We start from the raw sequence: 12,470 nt of genomic DNA, 5'->3' as shown, positions 1-12,470 counted from the left end.
CAACAGGAACAAAAATGAAGCATTAATTTAAAGCCATTACATCTTCTGTTGTTACGTTCTCAGTTTTCTCAGTAGATGCTGCATTGCAATTTCAGTCTCCTGTTTGGGGAGATGGATGTTTTTGTACTCTGCGGAGGAAAAAGTAAATTCCTGATTAAATTTAGTGTGTTACAGAGATAGCTATTGTTTATGAAGGAACTGAAAGTTTTATGGGCCATTGAAGTGTTCTTAACAACTTTTGAGCAATGCTGGCTCTCATTTTCAATTCTGCTTAGGTATCACAGGCTCTGATGCAACCTTAACTGACACAGACTATCCTTTTTCATAATAATAAACAAACAAATACAGTCCTCCTCAGATTAAAATCTAGTTGGTATAGTGCTGTACTGTGTACCCATTGTGCAGCTTTTGCCCTTTTTCTTACTTGCTACATATGGGTATAAAAGCATGAAAATTACCATGCTTTGTTTAAGTAAGTCTAGTGTTTTGGTGGATTCATTTTAACGTCAGCATTGTTTAAGCTGGATGAGGCAGATGGAATAAATGCATTTTGCTCATGAAGTGGAAATAGCAGCATTTTTTATAGTTCCTTGTTCCTGCAGGAGTTTCTTTCTCAATCTTCCATAAGCACTGAAGAAATCTTTCTCTCATGCAATGGAATTTATGGGCTTAGAGTAGAGAGATCTTCATGCTCTTAAGAATGAAATCTCAGCCATGGTTGTCATCTGACCGGTCCAGTCAGGCCAGTAGATGCTCTGGACCCAGGCCTCTTAGCATCTCCAGCAACCTTCAAATATGTGAAAGAGTGCAACAGGAAAGAATGAAATGCTCTGATCTCTGTTTTCTGCAATTGTGAAGGGGAAGAAGAAAAATTTTGCAGCTTAAAAGACTTACCCTATTACCAATAGGGTAATAATACATGGGATGACTTGTCTAAAGAGACTATAGGGTCTCTTTCAACTGCAGGTTTTTAGGGACAGGTTAGACAAGTATCTAGTGGAAGTAAAATTTGTATGAATTAACTCTGTATATGGACAGATGGACTACAAAAGCTGTAGAGGTCCCTCCTCATCCTGTGTGTACACACACACACACACACACACACACACACACACACACTGTAATACAACAGTTACATGATCTGTTCTCATCTAATTAGAAAACTCCTATTAGAAAATTACCTGCAGTATGACCTTAGTGCATGAAAATTATATTTATTAACGTTATCAAAAGAAAGGCTTAGAAGTCTTGTTTTGGGCCAGTAGCTATTTTTGATTCTTTGTTTTCTAATATAAACATCAATTTGAATCTAAACAATATTCAAATATTTATTTCTAATGTAATATGTAGATTTAAAAGCAATCAAAAAAACACCACTCAGCAGGAGTAATTTCAAGATGAACTGTAAAACAATTCAAAATCCTCCTTACTAGCTGTTTAATTTTTTTAAGTGGTTTTATCTGACCCTTTGACTCGTGACTAAAATTGCAGGGTTAGGAGAATCACAGATTTGGAATTTTTTGCTTTGTATTTAATATTTTGTGCTATCCTTAGTTTGAAGAAAAAATACTATGGTCACAGTTTGATAAAGATGTTCTTTTTTTGCGTATGGATTTACGAGTTCCCCTATGCTATTTGTAGCCATACTGTTAACCTGGGACTTAAAATGATATAACTAATTAATTATAATTGTCAAAGGCAGATGCATACTCTAAAGGCACTATGTAAATAAGAGCAGCAGATCAGATCTGTGTAGTTCTGTCTTCATTTTAGTGCTGGCAGAGTAGCAGTGGTCTTGCCGGTGGTGCTAGCTTTTTGCTTGTCGCAGTGAGCAACAGTCAGTCAAACTGCAGAGCTTGACACACTGTACACATGCATAACTGGAGGAACAGAGATTCAAACTCTATAGAAATTTCAGCTACAACACAGAAGTCAAGAAGCCTTGAATATGTTCCCTAAATTTATGCGTAATGGGATTTCCATATTCCTTGACATAACCACCTAGAGATTGCTATCATTACATTTCCTTGAAGATATTGAGGGAATGTAGGGCACCTACTTTCCCATGTGTCCCTTCTTGTGATACCACGTCGTTTTCAATACACTGTAGGATTTGCATAGTGTTTGTTCTGTAAGTTATTAGCTAGTAAAAAGGAGTTTAGGGCTATTTTATGACTGATGACATGATAGAAGTATTGTGGACTCATTTTAATGAAACACCTCTTGGTGCCTCCATGTGTGCTGCCCCAGCCTTGAAGGCTACGTTGGTCCTTGCTGGTCCAGTGACCACACAACCCTCAGTAATTGTTCTGCCACTTTCATGGCAACGTAGCAAGATGATGGGAGTTATTCCTGGAGGAAAAGCGTGAAGTAACTTATACTTTGTGGTAGTTAGGTTGCTTGTTGCTACAGATTTGCCCAAAATGTGAACTGAGGGCTGTTCACAGTAAGTAGACTAGGATGGCTGTAGTTGTCCTGGTTTGCGGGAAAAAGAACAGTAGGGTTGCAAGCCATACTGGGCCACATACCCTACTCTCGGGTGTTAAAGAACAAGCCCTGGCTGTATTTAGCTTGCTGATACGGGAGTAGCTTTGCTTTCTTGCTGCCATGGCAATGCACTCAGCACTTGGAAGAAGCTGCATCAAACATCTCTGCAAATATACTTACAGAACTGTAAGAAACTTCATGAGACTATGGACATCTTAGCAAGAGCGTGAGCCATCTTGATGAAGTAATGGTATAAAGCAGTGTCCCAGATCTGAATACCTCTTTATCTTTGGCATGTCATAGTTTCTCTTGCCAGTATTATAAGACAATGTTTTCACATTTTTCTCCGTATTACTTCTGTGCGTCTGACTGCAGCCCTAGTTCTGGACACCAAAATACAGTTACTTCTAATTCTTTTCATATAGTGCCATTATTCTACCTAGCAGCAGGAAAAAAAAAAAAAAAAAAGGTCCAGTTTTTATTTGTTTCAGAACAAGGCTTTGGAAATGCTTGGAGAAGACTATCTTATGATGCATTCTTGTAAGATTTTAGGTAATGTATTAGAGAACACAGATTTAAACATGTATTTGAAATGAATAAAAGTGAAATGAATAAAAGTGTGTAATATGCATTGCTTAAAATATGCATATAGCCTAAATGGCATATTCAATTTTAATGTTAGATATAAGGACACATTTCTTGCTATATTGCAGAAAAATTGTTCCTGTTTGTCTGAAGAAGTTGTTTGCCACAGTTTAGATTTTTACAGTCTGAAATGAATTGCTTATATCAGATTAATTCTGAAATGCGTGCACTTCTAGACTGAGCACTAGTTTGGAATGTTTGAAAGCTTATTTAAAAAAACAAAAATCTAAAAAGACAAAGTCAGGCCTTTGTGCCTATGGGAAAAAACCTTATTACTCTAAAACTCAGTACCTCTTAAACAAAATGTCAGAAACAATGGAAATACCATGAAGTTGGTTTTCACCTGAAAGCGTGATGTTGCTTCCTTTTCCTTATGCTTTTCCTGCTTTCTCATATACCTTTCCATACATTCATCTAGCTTTTTTTCTTTATGTGAAATTTTAATTACAGAGCAATAATGAAAATTAAGAAACTAGCTATGGCAACGGAAGTTAGACTTTTATATTTTTGTATATATGTGTGGGTTTGTGGAAATTTTCTTCAGTAGAAGACTACACATCGTATTCATTTGAACATTTTGTTTCAAGATAAAATATGCTTTACATTCATGCACCTATGTAAATTGCATGTCAGGAGATTGTCTTTACAAGATTTACACAGTTGTATCTGGTTTAGGACTGCAGCATTTCATATTGCAGAATAAGATAGTGCTATGCTAGGTTTTACTATTTAATCTGAGATGCAGAGAGCATTGCCAATCATATGGAGCAACAGTCTACCATTGTTTCCTTGAATCCCATCATCTGTGGATTTGTTTTCCTTATTTTACATGTACTGTGGAGCAAGGACTTGCCAAAATGTCTCAGCTGCTCTGACAATCAATAGTAAGAATGTCAGTTACTTCGTGCAGCAATAAAAAAAAATTACTTTGCTTTTCAGTGTTCTTGCAATCTTAGCCAAACACAGCAAAACTCTCAAGACTTTTGAGTGCCATCCTGTGTACTTTATCTGTGGGGCACAACCAGAAAATACTGTAAGAATCGTTATTTAAATGCATAATGCATAAATGCATAATGAATTATTTGTCATGTGAAATATTTAACAATGTCTGAGAGACTTAGAATACATCTCAAAGTGATACCTGAAGGACAGTTTTGAGAGTGTTTTCATCTTGAGGTGTGTTTCGTGTTGACAGCTATGGCAGTGAGATCTTCAAAGAATTTTAAATCTTACGTAAAAGTTTTAGAGTCTCAGATCATTGACTGGAATGTGCTTATGCCATTAAAACTTTCTTAATCTTAATCTCTTTCAGTCCCAGCAAAGATGCATTGTGATCTTTGCACTGGTATGCTGCTTTGCAATTCTGGTTGCACTGATATTTTCGGCAGTGGATATTATGGGAGAAGATGAGGATGGACTCTCAGAAAAGAACTGTCAAAATAACTGTCGGTAAGAGGTAACAAACAAAACTTCTCTTTTGGGGTGGACAAGAATATGTATGTATGATATAATGGCATGTAGTAATGACCTTAGTGCTGTGGTGCACTTGGGAAGAGTAGGTAACAGGAAGAAATAGTTTCTTTGTTTTAATTTCTGCGTTTGAAGGTTGATTTGTAAAAATAAACAACACCTTTTGAAGTTATTTTTGGTAGTATGCTTTGAGCAAGACCCTTGTGTTAGTTTAATTATTTTGTAAGCCAAGGTCAAAGCCCATTAAATTTCAGTAAATGAGTACTGATATAGCTCACATAGTTCTATATCTTTTGTGTCTGTATTTCATCAAGAGCTTCTTTTCCTTCTCCAGGAAGGTCACTGATCACTTCTGACATAACATTGCTGTCCCCTTTTATACAGGGAGAACTTCAATTTTTATTTTTGATTCTTTTTCACTCCCTTAATAGACATAGTGGCTTGCCTAGGAACTGTGAAGAAAATTAGTGATCAGTGAGAAAGACTGGATATTAAATATTTTGGGTTGAGATTTGCCTCAGACACCTGCCACGGCTGTGTATATCTTTTAACTTTAGATTTAAGTAGGTAATTAGATTTTTTGGAGCCTTTCATTTCCAGACTGTGAATTTCAATTTTGCTACTTCTTACTGTCAGGTTTCTCCATGAATCTGTTCATTAGTTGAGCAGTGCTTTTCTTGCACGGTACTGTTCAAGGCCCTCTTCTGTCCATCAGTAAAGCTGATAAAACAAAAATTTGTAGACTTGATTCACAATTGTATTCTGCCTTTTTTTTCCAAGGCTTTAACATGTATATAGAGCACCCTATCTAACTCATTTTGTGGAAAAACAGTCATGCTTGACTTCTCAAAGATCCATTTTAATCTGATCAGGGAAAAGCTGGAGTGGAAAGCTGCCTATGGGCATCCTCCACTCCATTCCCCTGCTCAGAGCGGAGTTGGCTAGCTCAGGTTGGTCAGGGATGTGCACAGTCAGGCTTTCTATGGCTCCAAGGACAGACTTCACAGCTTTTCTAGGTAACCTGTTCCACTGTTTGTGCAGAGTCTACCCAGCTACCAATGTTTGGGTATACAGTGAGTTGGAGATAATTATTATTTATTTTTACAATGATCTAATGAAATAAATTAATGTTTCTTTGAGCCATTTCTCATATCTTGGTTGGTTATTGTGTGAAAACTCTTTGGAGGAAGTGCCTTCTATGCTGCACCTGTCACAGTGCAGTCAGCAGCAATTCACAGTCCATCAAATTGGGTGATGTTTTTCTGGTTGTACTGGATTTTTACAATATTTTACACGCTACTTGGAGGGAGGAGAAAGAAGATGGAGGATGGGAGGAGATTCTTTACATTTGAAGCTCCTTTCAAATAGAACACACTTGCAGCATCAGGTAGCTTTGTCCTAAACCCCACCATGCTGCTGGCACTTTTTTTCCAGCATTGTTTTGTTTTTGTAAAATGGCTTGGCCCTAATCTATTCACTTTCTTTTATACTTACAATTCTGGGCAGCCTTCTAATATCTTGTCTGAATTTTCTGCAGTTCAGCTAGTTTTCCTTTCCCCATCAGGATCTTAGGTATTCTTCACTGTGAGTTGTAGCTTTCTAAAATTTTTAAAGATACTGCATGTGTCACCTCTACACCCACTATCCCCATGTGTGAATCTTTGACAGAACTAGGTCAGATGAGGGGAAGGTCTTTTTGCTCATTGGCTTCAATGTGCTGCACACAACTTCAATGCATGCACCGCATTTTCCTCTCAGTTATATTAACTAATGGCTCCCATTTTGTTCTGGGTAGCTGAACAGGCACAGCCAAGGAATAACTTAATCTTCTTCACTTTGTCTTCTTCAGATGGAAAAAAATGCACAGTGGGAGCAATGTACAGTACTATGGAAATCCAGGATTTTTTTCCATATGCAAGAGGAAATAAAACAATTTATTGTTTTTCTCTCTTTTTACGGGCTGCACTAATCTGCCTTTCCAAAGAGTACTCACTAGCCTTTGCTCAGTTTTTTGTTGGTTGATGTGTGCCAATCTTGTCTCTCCTGGACTGTGTTAGAGGAACCTGGGAGTAAATACAGCACATTGACTTTAAGCATAAGAGTCAATGAAACTGCTCTGCATTTACAGTGATAGAAGTGATCTCAGACCCCAGATCTATTTTAAGGTGCCTTTCACAGAGTGATTCAAGAGCGTGATCTAGCTACTAATGCCTGAACCAGAAGGCACATCAATGCTGTCTGCATAAACTGCCTAAACCATTTCTAATAACAGTATCCAAGTGTTGGCAGATGCTACCTAACATTGAATCCTCCGTACATGATGAAACTGGGCTCCTTTATGTGTTAAATATATTACAGCATTTACTGAAGTGCTGTAAGATCAATTGCTGCCTGTGGCATGTATTTAGTACTTGGGGTAAGCACTTTAATAAGTAAGACAAGAATTATTGAATTCTAATATTTCTGCTGTGTGAGTGCTTTCACTGAAACTCAGGAACAGGCGCTTAGGTTTGCAGGATGCACTGAGACAGAGCGGTAATTGATGGTCCTTCTTTTTAGATGAAATGATTGTCAAATACAACTTTACATGTATGATCCTAGGATTTTTGTTTTGTTTTGTTTGTAATTGATTGAATTTTGAAGAAGCTTGATGGGAAAGGATGCTATTGACATGAGAAGAACTTCATTGATGGTCTGTTAAAGGCTTTCATCTTCTGAAAATCAATTTCCTTTTCTGCCTTTTATGTTAAAGGAAAATACATCTGAAATAGAGCTGTGGACTAGAATAGGTCTTTGGCTAGAAATTTTGGGAGCTTGTGCCAAAAATAGAAAGTGAGAAATTTAAAATAAGAGAGATAGAGAAAGTAGAAGGAAGACATTTTTAGAGTCTAGAGCTTTTTGTAGCCTGAGAGAGGAATCATTAATGTATGTTGTATGCAGTGTTTTCTGGTAGCAGTGTTTTCCATCTTTTTTTGTTGTTGTGATTGTATCATTGTTTGTGAATACAAATGTAGCCTTTCTGATCTACTCCTTGTAATTCAACGTGAGGTTCCTCTTCTGTTAATCATTCCTTAAACTCTTATTTCATAAGGCATATTTACTGTATATGTTACCAAAAACCCCATTCTTCTTTACTGATGTATTCATTTCTCTTGTGGGGGCTTTGTAACAAAAACAAGTGAGGGAAGTGGAAAGGCAGGATTTTTTGCGTGTCTTCACTGATTGTTGAAGAGACTGTTGCTACCTATCTAAAAGGGTGCATAGGAAATAACACTTTTTGAGTAAATGAAAATATATTTGAAATTAAAATAATGAATTATCTGTTTTAATCTTTGAGCCTCTTGCTGGAAAACTCAGCCTGTTGTTGAGAACTGAAATGCAACTTGCCTTACAGGTAATCTGTGACTGCCACAATGTTAAGTCAGGTTGCTGTAGGCTGCAAACCATTTCCCATTTGTTAGTTACATAGATAGAAGAACTTGATAATACTGAGTGGAATATTCAAGAATACTTGAATATTTGAGATTTAACTAAGAAGTGATTGATTATTTTTTCTTTTGATGTGTACAGAGACTGGAATTTTTTTTAGTCTGTTTCATGTGTTGTAATCCGAACATGCAAATAGGTAATTTAAAAAAATTTACAACCCTTTCCTAATAATTGAGGGTGAATATTAGGGCAAATAAATGTACTTACCAGATAATTACCTACCACCACTGTAAAAATTACTGTATCTTCTACTGATACATACATTGCAATTCAAATAAAGAGCTGAGGGCAGATGGGGGAAGGTCTGTAAAATTTATCAGGCAGACAAATTCTAGCTTCAGAATTGAAATTAGAATCTCAACTCTCCTGACTGGAAAATTGTATTGCTTTAGGTGAAAAATGCTGTTTGTACTTATTTACACTGTTCCATATGACTTTCATATTGTGAATTACATGTGGAGAGACAGGCTGATTAAAAGCATTCATTTTATTTTTTTACAACTGGACCAGGTCTGTTAAGAGGCAGTTCTTCACTTCAGAAGGTGCTGTACACTCTTGGCTTTGTTCCAAATTTTATTTATGAATGCTGGACTGAACAAAATACAGGTGGCTTTTGACCCTTCCTATTAAAAGGAAATTCAACTAATTGGTATTTAAGGAATAAAAATGTAGTAGTGAATGAAAAGTTGAGTTTTTGCAGTTTTTTCTTGATATGGGGAACAAATAATTCTCTTGAGACATCTAGGTTAATTATGTTAGGCAGCCGTGATGGATGTGGCTTGTTCAGAGGATATGCTTAGTAGTCTGGGAATTCTGACTGTCTTGCTGCGGGTCCATTAGACACTGCATCTATAAAATTAGATTATTGTAGTTTGAAAATAGTACTTTTTAATGGCTGATCTATTGTGAATAAATCTTGGCTAGACTCCGACGTAGAGTAGTCAAGACTTACTTGACTTTGTTGAAACTGGCTGGTAAACTCTAAAGGTGGCAATCTGGGAATCTGAAGAAATTAAAACTGTTAAGAGATGGTCTCTGTTATCCAAAGTGTTCAAACCAAGGTCATTCTGATTTATTACCAGTAAATTCAGGTGTTAAATATGCCTCTTCTTGTTGCTGCTGGTAGTCATGCTAGGGTTCCTACAGAGCTTGCACATGCCCTTAATTATCCTTGCCTCACTAGATTTTCCAGTACTCATTGAAGCAGTAACAGCAGCTGGCATAGCTCCTGCCTCTGGCTGTGGGCTTGGCCCTGTCTCAAGAAGGTGCTAAGGAAGGTGGAAAAGAAAGTGATAGTAGCTACCTTCCATGGTTCCCAGGTTTAGGTTACAGTAAAACTGTTGTCACAATGATTATTGGTTTTCGCAATTTTTGCTATTCCCTATTGATAATTGGAGGATTTTCTTGGGGTTTTTTTTGTGTGTGTAGTCAAGGCAGAGTCTGCCTTACATTCTGTTCAATGACACCACTTTGCTATTTTGATAATTTCTCTTGTCCTGAGAGTAATATATAATAAAGGCGATTTTGTGTCTGGATTTGTGATGGAGGAACTCGTTATTCTGTATGATGTGTCAAAGCTATTTAGTTCACTTGGTGACTGCAGGAAAGCTTTGACCAATTTTGCTGTATAGCAAGTAGGTGGTGATACTTAGCCAGTGTTTGTGTTTGCTTTGGAAATTGCTTACATTGTTTCATATAAGAGTTTATATCCTCCATAATTTTGATATCCTTCATAAGAGCTGAATCTTCCTGTTGAAATGCTGAGCTTTAGATCTCAACGCTACTCTGCAGCACTGAGTTCCAGAGAATAAATCTGATTGTATACAATAATTATTTATATTGATCAGTTATTACACGTTGCATGCATTGCTTTCAAATTCATTAGACATTTCTTTATTCGTGAGGTGTGAGAGAAGGCCCACAATTGGAGCCCACAATTGATTTTTCTTTTCTATATCTTTATAACTCAACTCCTCTCTGTTCTTTTACCAAGTAGGCTTTTGCAGCAGTATTAAGTAAGCATACTGCAGCACATGCTTACCTTGGAAGTGCTTTGCCCCTGGCTGATTGTGGGGGAGATTTTTCTCTGTGCTGCGTGGGTTCTGAACATAGCAAGGTTTATATTGACTGATTTGTATTTAATAAACAAGCTATGACAGGCATAATAATTAAATGTCTGAACAGAACAAGATGCTCAGATTTTGAAAACAAGGCTGCTAAAGAGCAACTGAAGATTTCTATTTACAAAACACTTATGCCACTTGGCATAAAAATGCCTTCTGTCAACATGATGACTGTTGTCCTCTTGTTTTGTTGTGATGGAGAGAATGAGCTCTAAAACCACTTGACTTTTCAGATGATCCCTATTTGTGTAGTCATTTTTATTTTGGTGTCAAAATAAGGAATACCCTTGCAATTGAAGTTTCCATGTCTGGACACTGAAAAAAGCTAGTGGACCTCCTGCAAAGACAGTCAACATTCTCAACCTGGGAGGAAAATCAGTAATTCAAGAAACTTGCACAAAAGAGAGCTCTACCTTTTATTTTTCCATTTAAAAAAATACATATTTCAATGGAAAAGATACCATATTAACAGGTCCTCAATATCTATACAAAATAAGAATTTATTTTTCCTCTGTTCCTATAGTGATACAAGGAAAGGAGTCAATTTATTTGTTTTGCATTTACTTTCAGATATGAAGAATGTCTTCACAAGTTAAAAAAGGAATGCCAGAACTCATGATCTGTTTAGATTTTTTTCTGTTGTTGTTACTGCTAGTAGATAGTTCATCATTAATTGCGTCAAATGAATAAATCTGGGCTTCAAGTCAATTTGTCCAAATGCACAAACCATTCTTTTTCTTCTGCTCTTTGTTCAGTTATATCTGATGGTTTCCTCTGGAATTTAGGAGAGAGTGCTTTAGTGTCTCCTTAAGATAGCTTTTCTTGTCATGCTAAGCATTTTTTAGGATGTAATACAGAGATTGACATATTTTGTATTCCAGAAAGTTATGTATTTAAGCATGTGGGGTTTTTTCTCTTTTCTTGACTTAGAATTTTTGAACCCACAACAGAGAAAATGTTCCAACCTTAACAGAAATCAAATTCAAATTACTTTAAGGCTCCTGAGTAATGTGGGTGGGATAAAGAAGCAATTCATGCTCTAGTGGCCTTTCTACTGTGTAGTCTGCTGGGATTTCTCTAAGATCAAATCTGTCTTTTTCTTTTTCTTTTCTTTTTAACTTTATGTGTTCAGAAAACTCAAATGACTTCATCCCAGCAGGGCTCATAAAATTCCCAATGTCATTTTCTGTACCAGATTGTAAGCTTGCTTTGTGCAGAGTTGTTAAATCTAAAATTACTGGTCATTCTCCTGATCTTGAAAACTTATTTGTGACATCTCAGAGAGGTTTTTATTCTACCTGGGGCAATAGTGATCCAACTTAATGAAAGTCCCTGATAAGTCTTTCTACCTTTTCTTTGTGGGAAAGTCATTAAAAGGAGCTAAAAGATTTAGTAGAATCTGTCTGAATTCATGCTCCGTTTCAGGATGACTTGTTCATTCAGCCAAGGCTGACTTTGCATCAGATCCTAGCAAGTACCTGTTCTAGTGACACCATTTATTTTTAATTGCTTCTTCAACCTCAGAGCAGTATATAAAAATGTACTTATTATCCCATCAGCTTACAGTAGATGTGTTGAGCTGTCTAATCCTACTGTGAAGTGTCCTCTCAGCTACCCTGATTTGATACTCCTCAAGAGGACAAGTGTAACATGCTAGACTCTGCCTTTAGTAACCAGCTGAGTACATGGCTGAGTCTCCCTCCCAGAGCACCAGGGCAGTGCCACAGTTATGAAAGAGCAGTTCCAGTGCCCATCGAAGCCTAAGCATTATGCCAGAGCTGTTGGTACTGTTTGGCTGGGTGAGTTGGAGCCGACTATCTATTTCAGCCAGTTGCAGCACACTTTGCTGGTTGTAACACTGCAGTCGTAGTCAAACAGCAGAGGTTCTTGATGTTAATGCCTCTCTGGGAGTCACAGAAGAGAATTGATGGCCGAGGTTTATTAGGACTGATTTTTTTCAGATGCTCCATACGTAATTCAGGAAGATGTACTTGTGTGAAATATTCAGGATTTTTTTTTTGTAATTCTGAAGATTTTCTTCCTGATTTGTTTTCCTCATATGGGTTCTAATACAGGTGGAGCCAGAGACATATTCCTGTGATCTCTTACACAGTGCTTCTATGTCCATGTCTCTCTAGCTAGTTGGAACATCACTGTCTGTGGATAATGCTCTAGATACAAAGTACTCTTGTGTGTTGGGCAGCTGAACCTCTCTGTTTATGAGCTTTGTTAGTCAGGATAGTGTGATTTTACTTC

General features: G+C 37.0%; 1 protein-coding gene across 3 annotated transcripts in view; it reads left to right on the top strand.

Moving 5' to 3' along the window:
* PLD5 (phospholipase D family member 5) overlaps positions 1-12,470 on the top strand; it is a 172,284-nt gene that overhangs the window by 55,387 nt on the left and 104,427 nt on the right. For 2 of the 3 annotated variants that reach the window (XM_009559421.2, XM_054062896.1), the window contains exon 2: positions 4,445-4,581. In XM_009559421.2, coding sequence (XP_009557716.1) covers positions 4,445-4,581 — 137 coding nt within the window. Of the gene's footprint in view, positions 1-4,444; positions 4,589-12,470 lie in introns of those variants that run through there. The other variant, XM_009559428.2, reaches the window with a different exon arrangement.

Source organism: Cuculus canorus, chromosome 3, assembly GCF_017976375.1.
Source record: "Cuculus canorus isolate bCucCan1 chromosome 3, bCucCan1.pri, whole genome shotgun sequence".
Classification (NCBI taxonomy): domain Eukaryota; kingdom Metazoa; phylum Chordata; class Aves; order Cuculiformes; family Cuculidae; genus Cuculus; species Cuculus canorus.
This window is presented reverse-complemented; position numbering and strand designations above follow the sequence as displayed.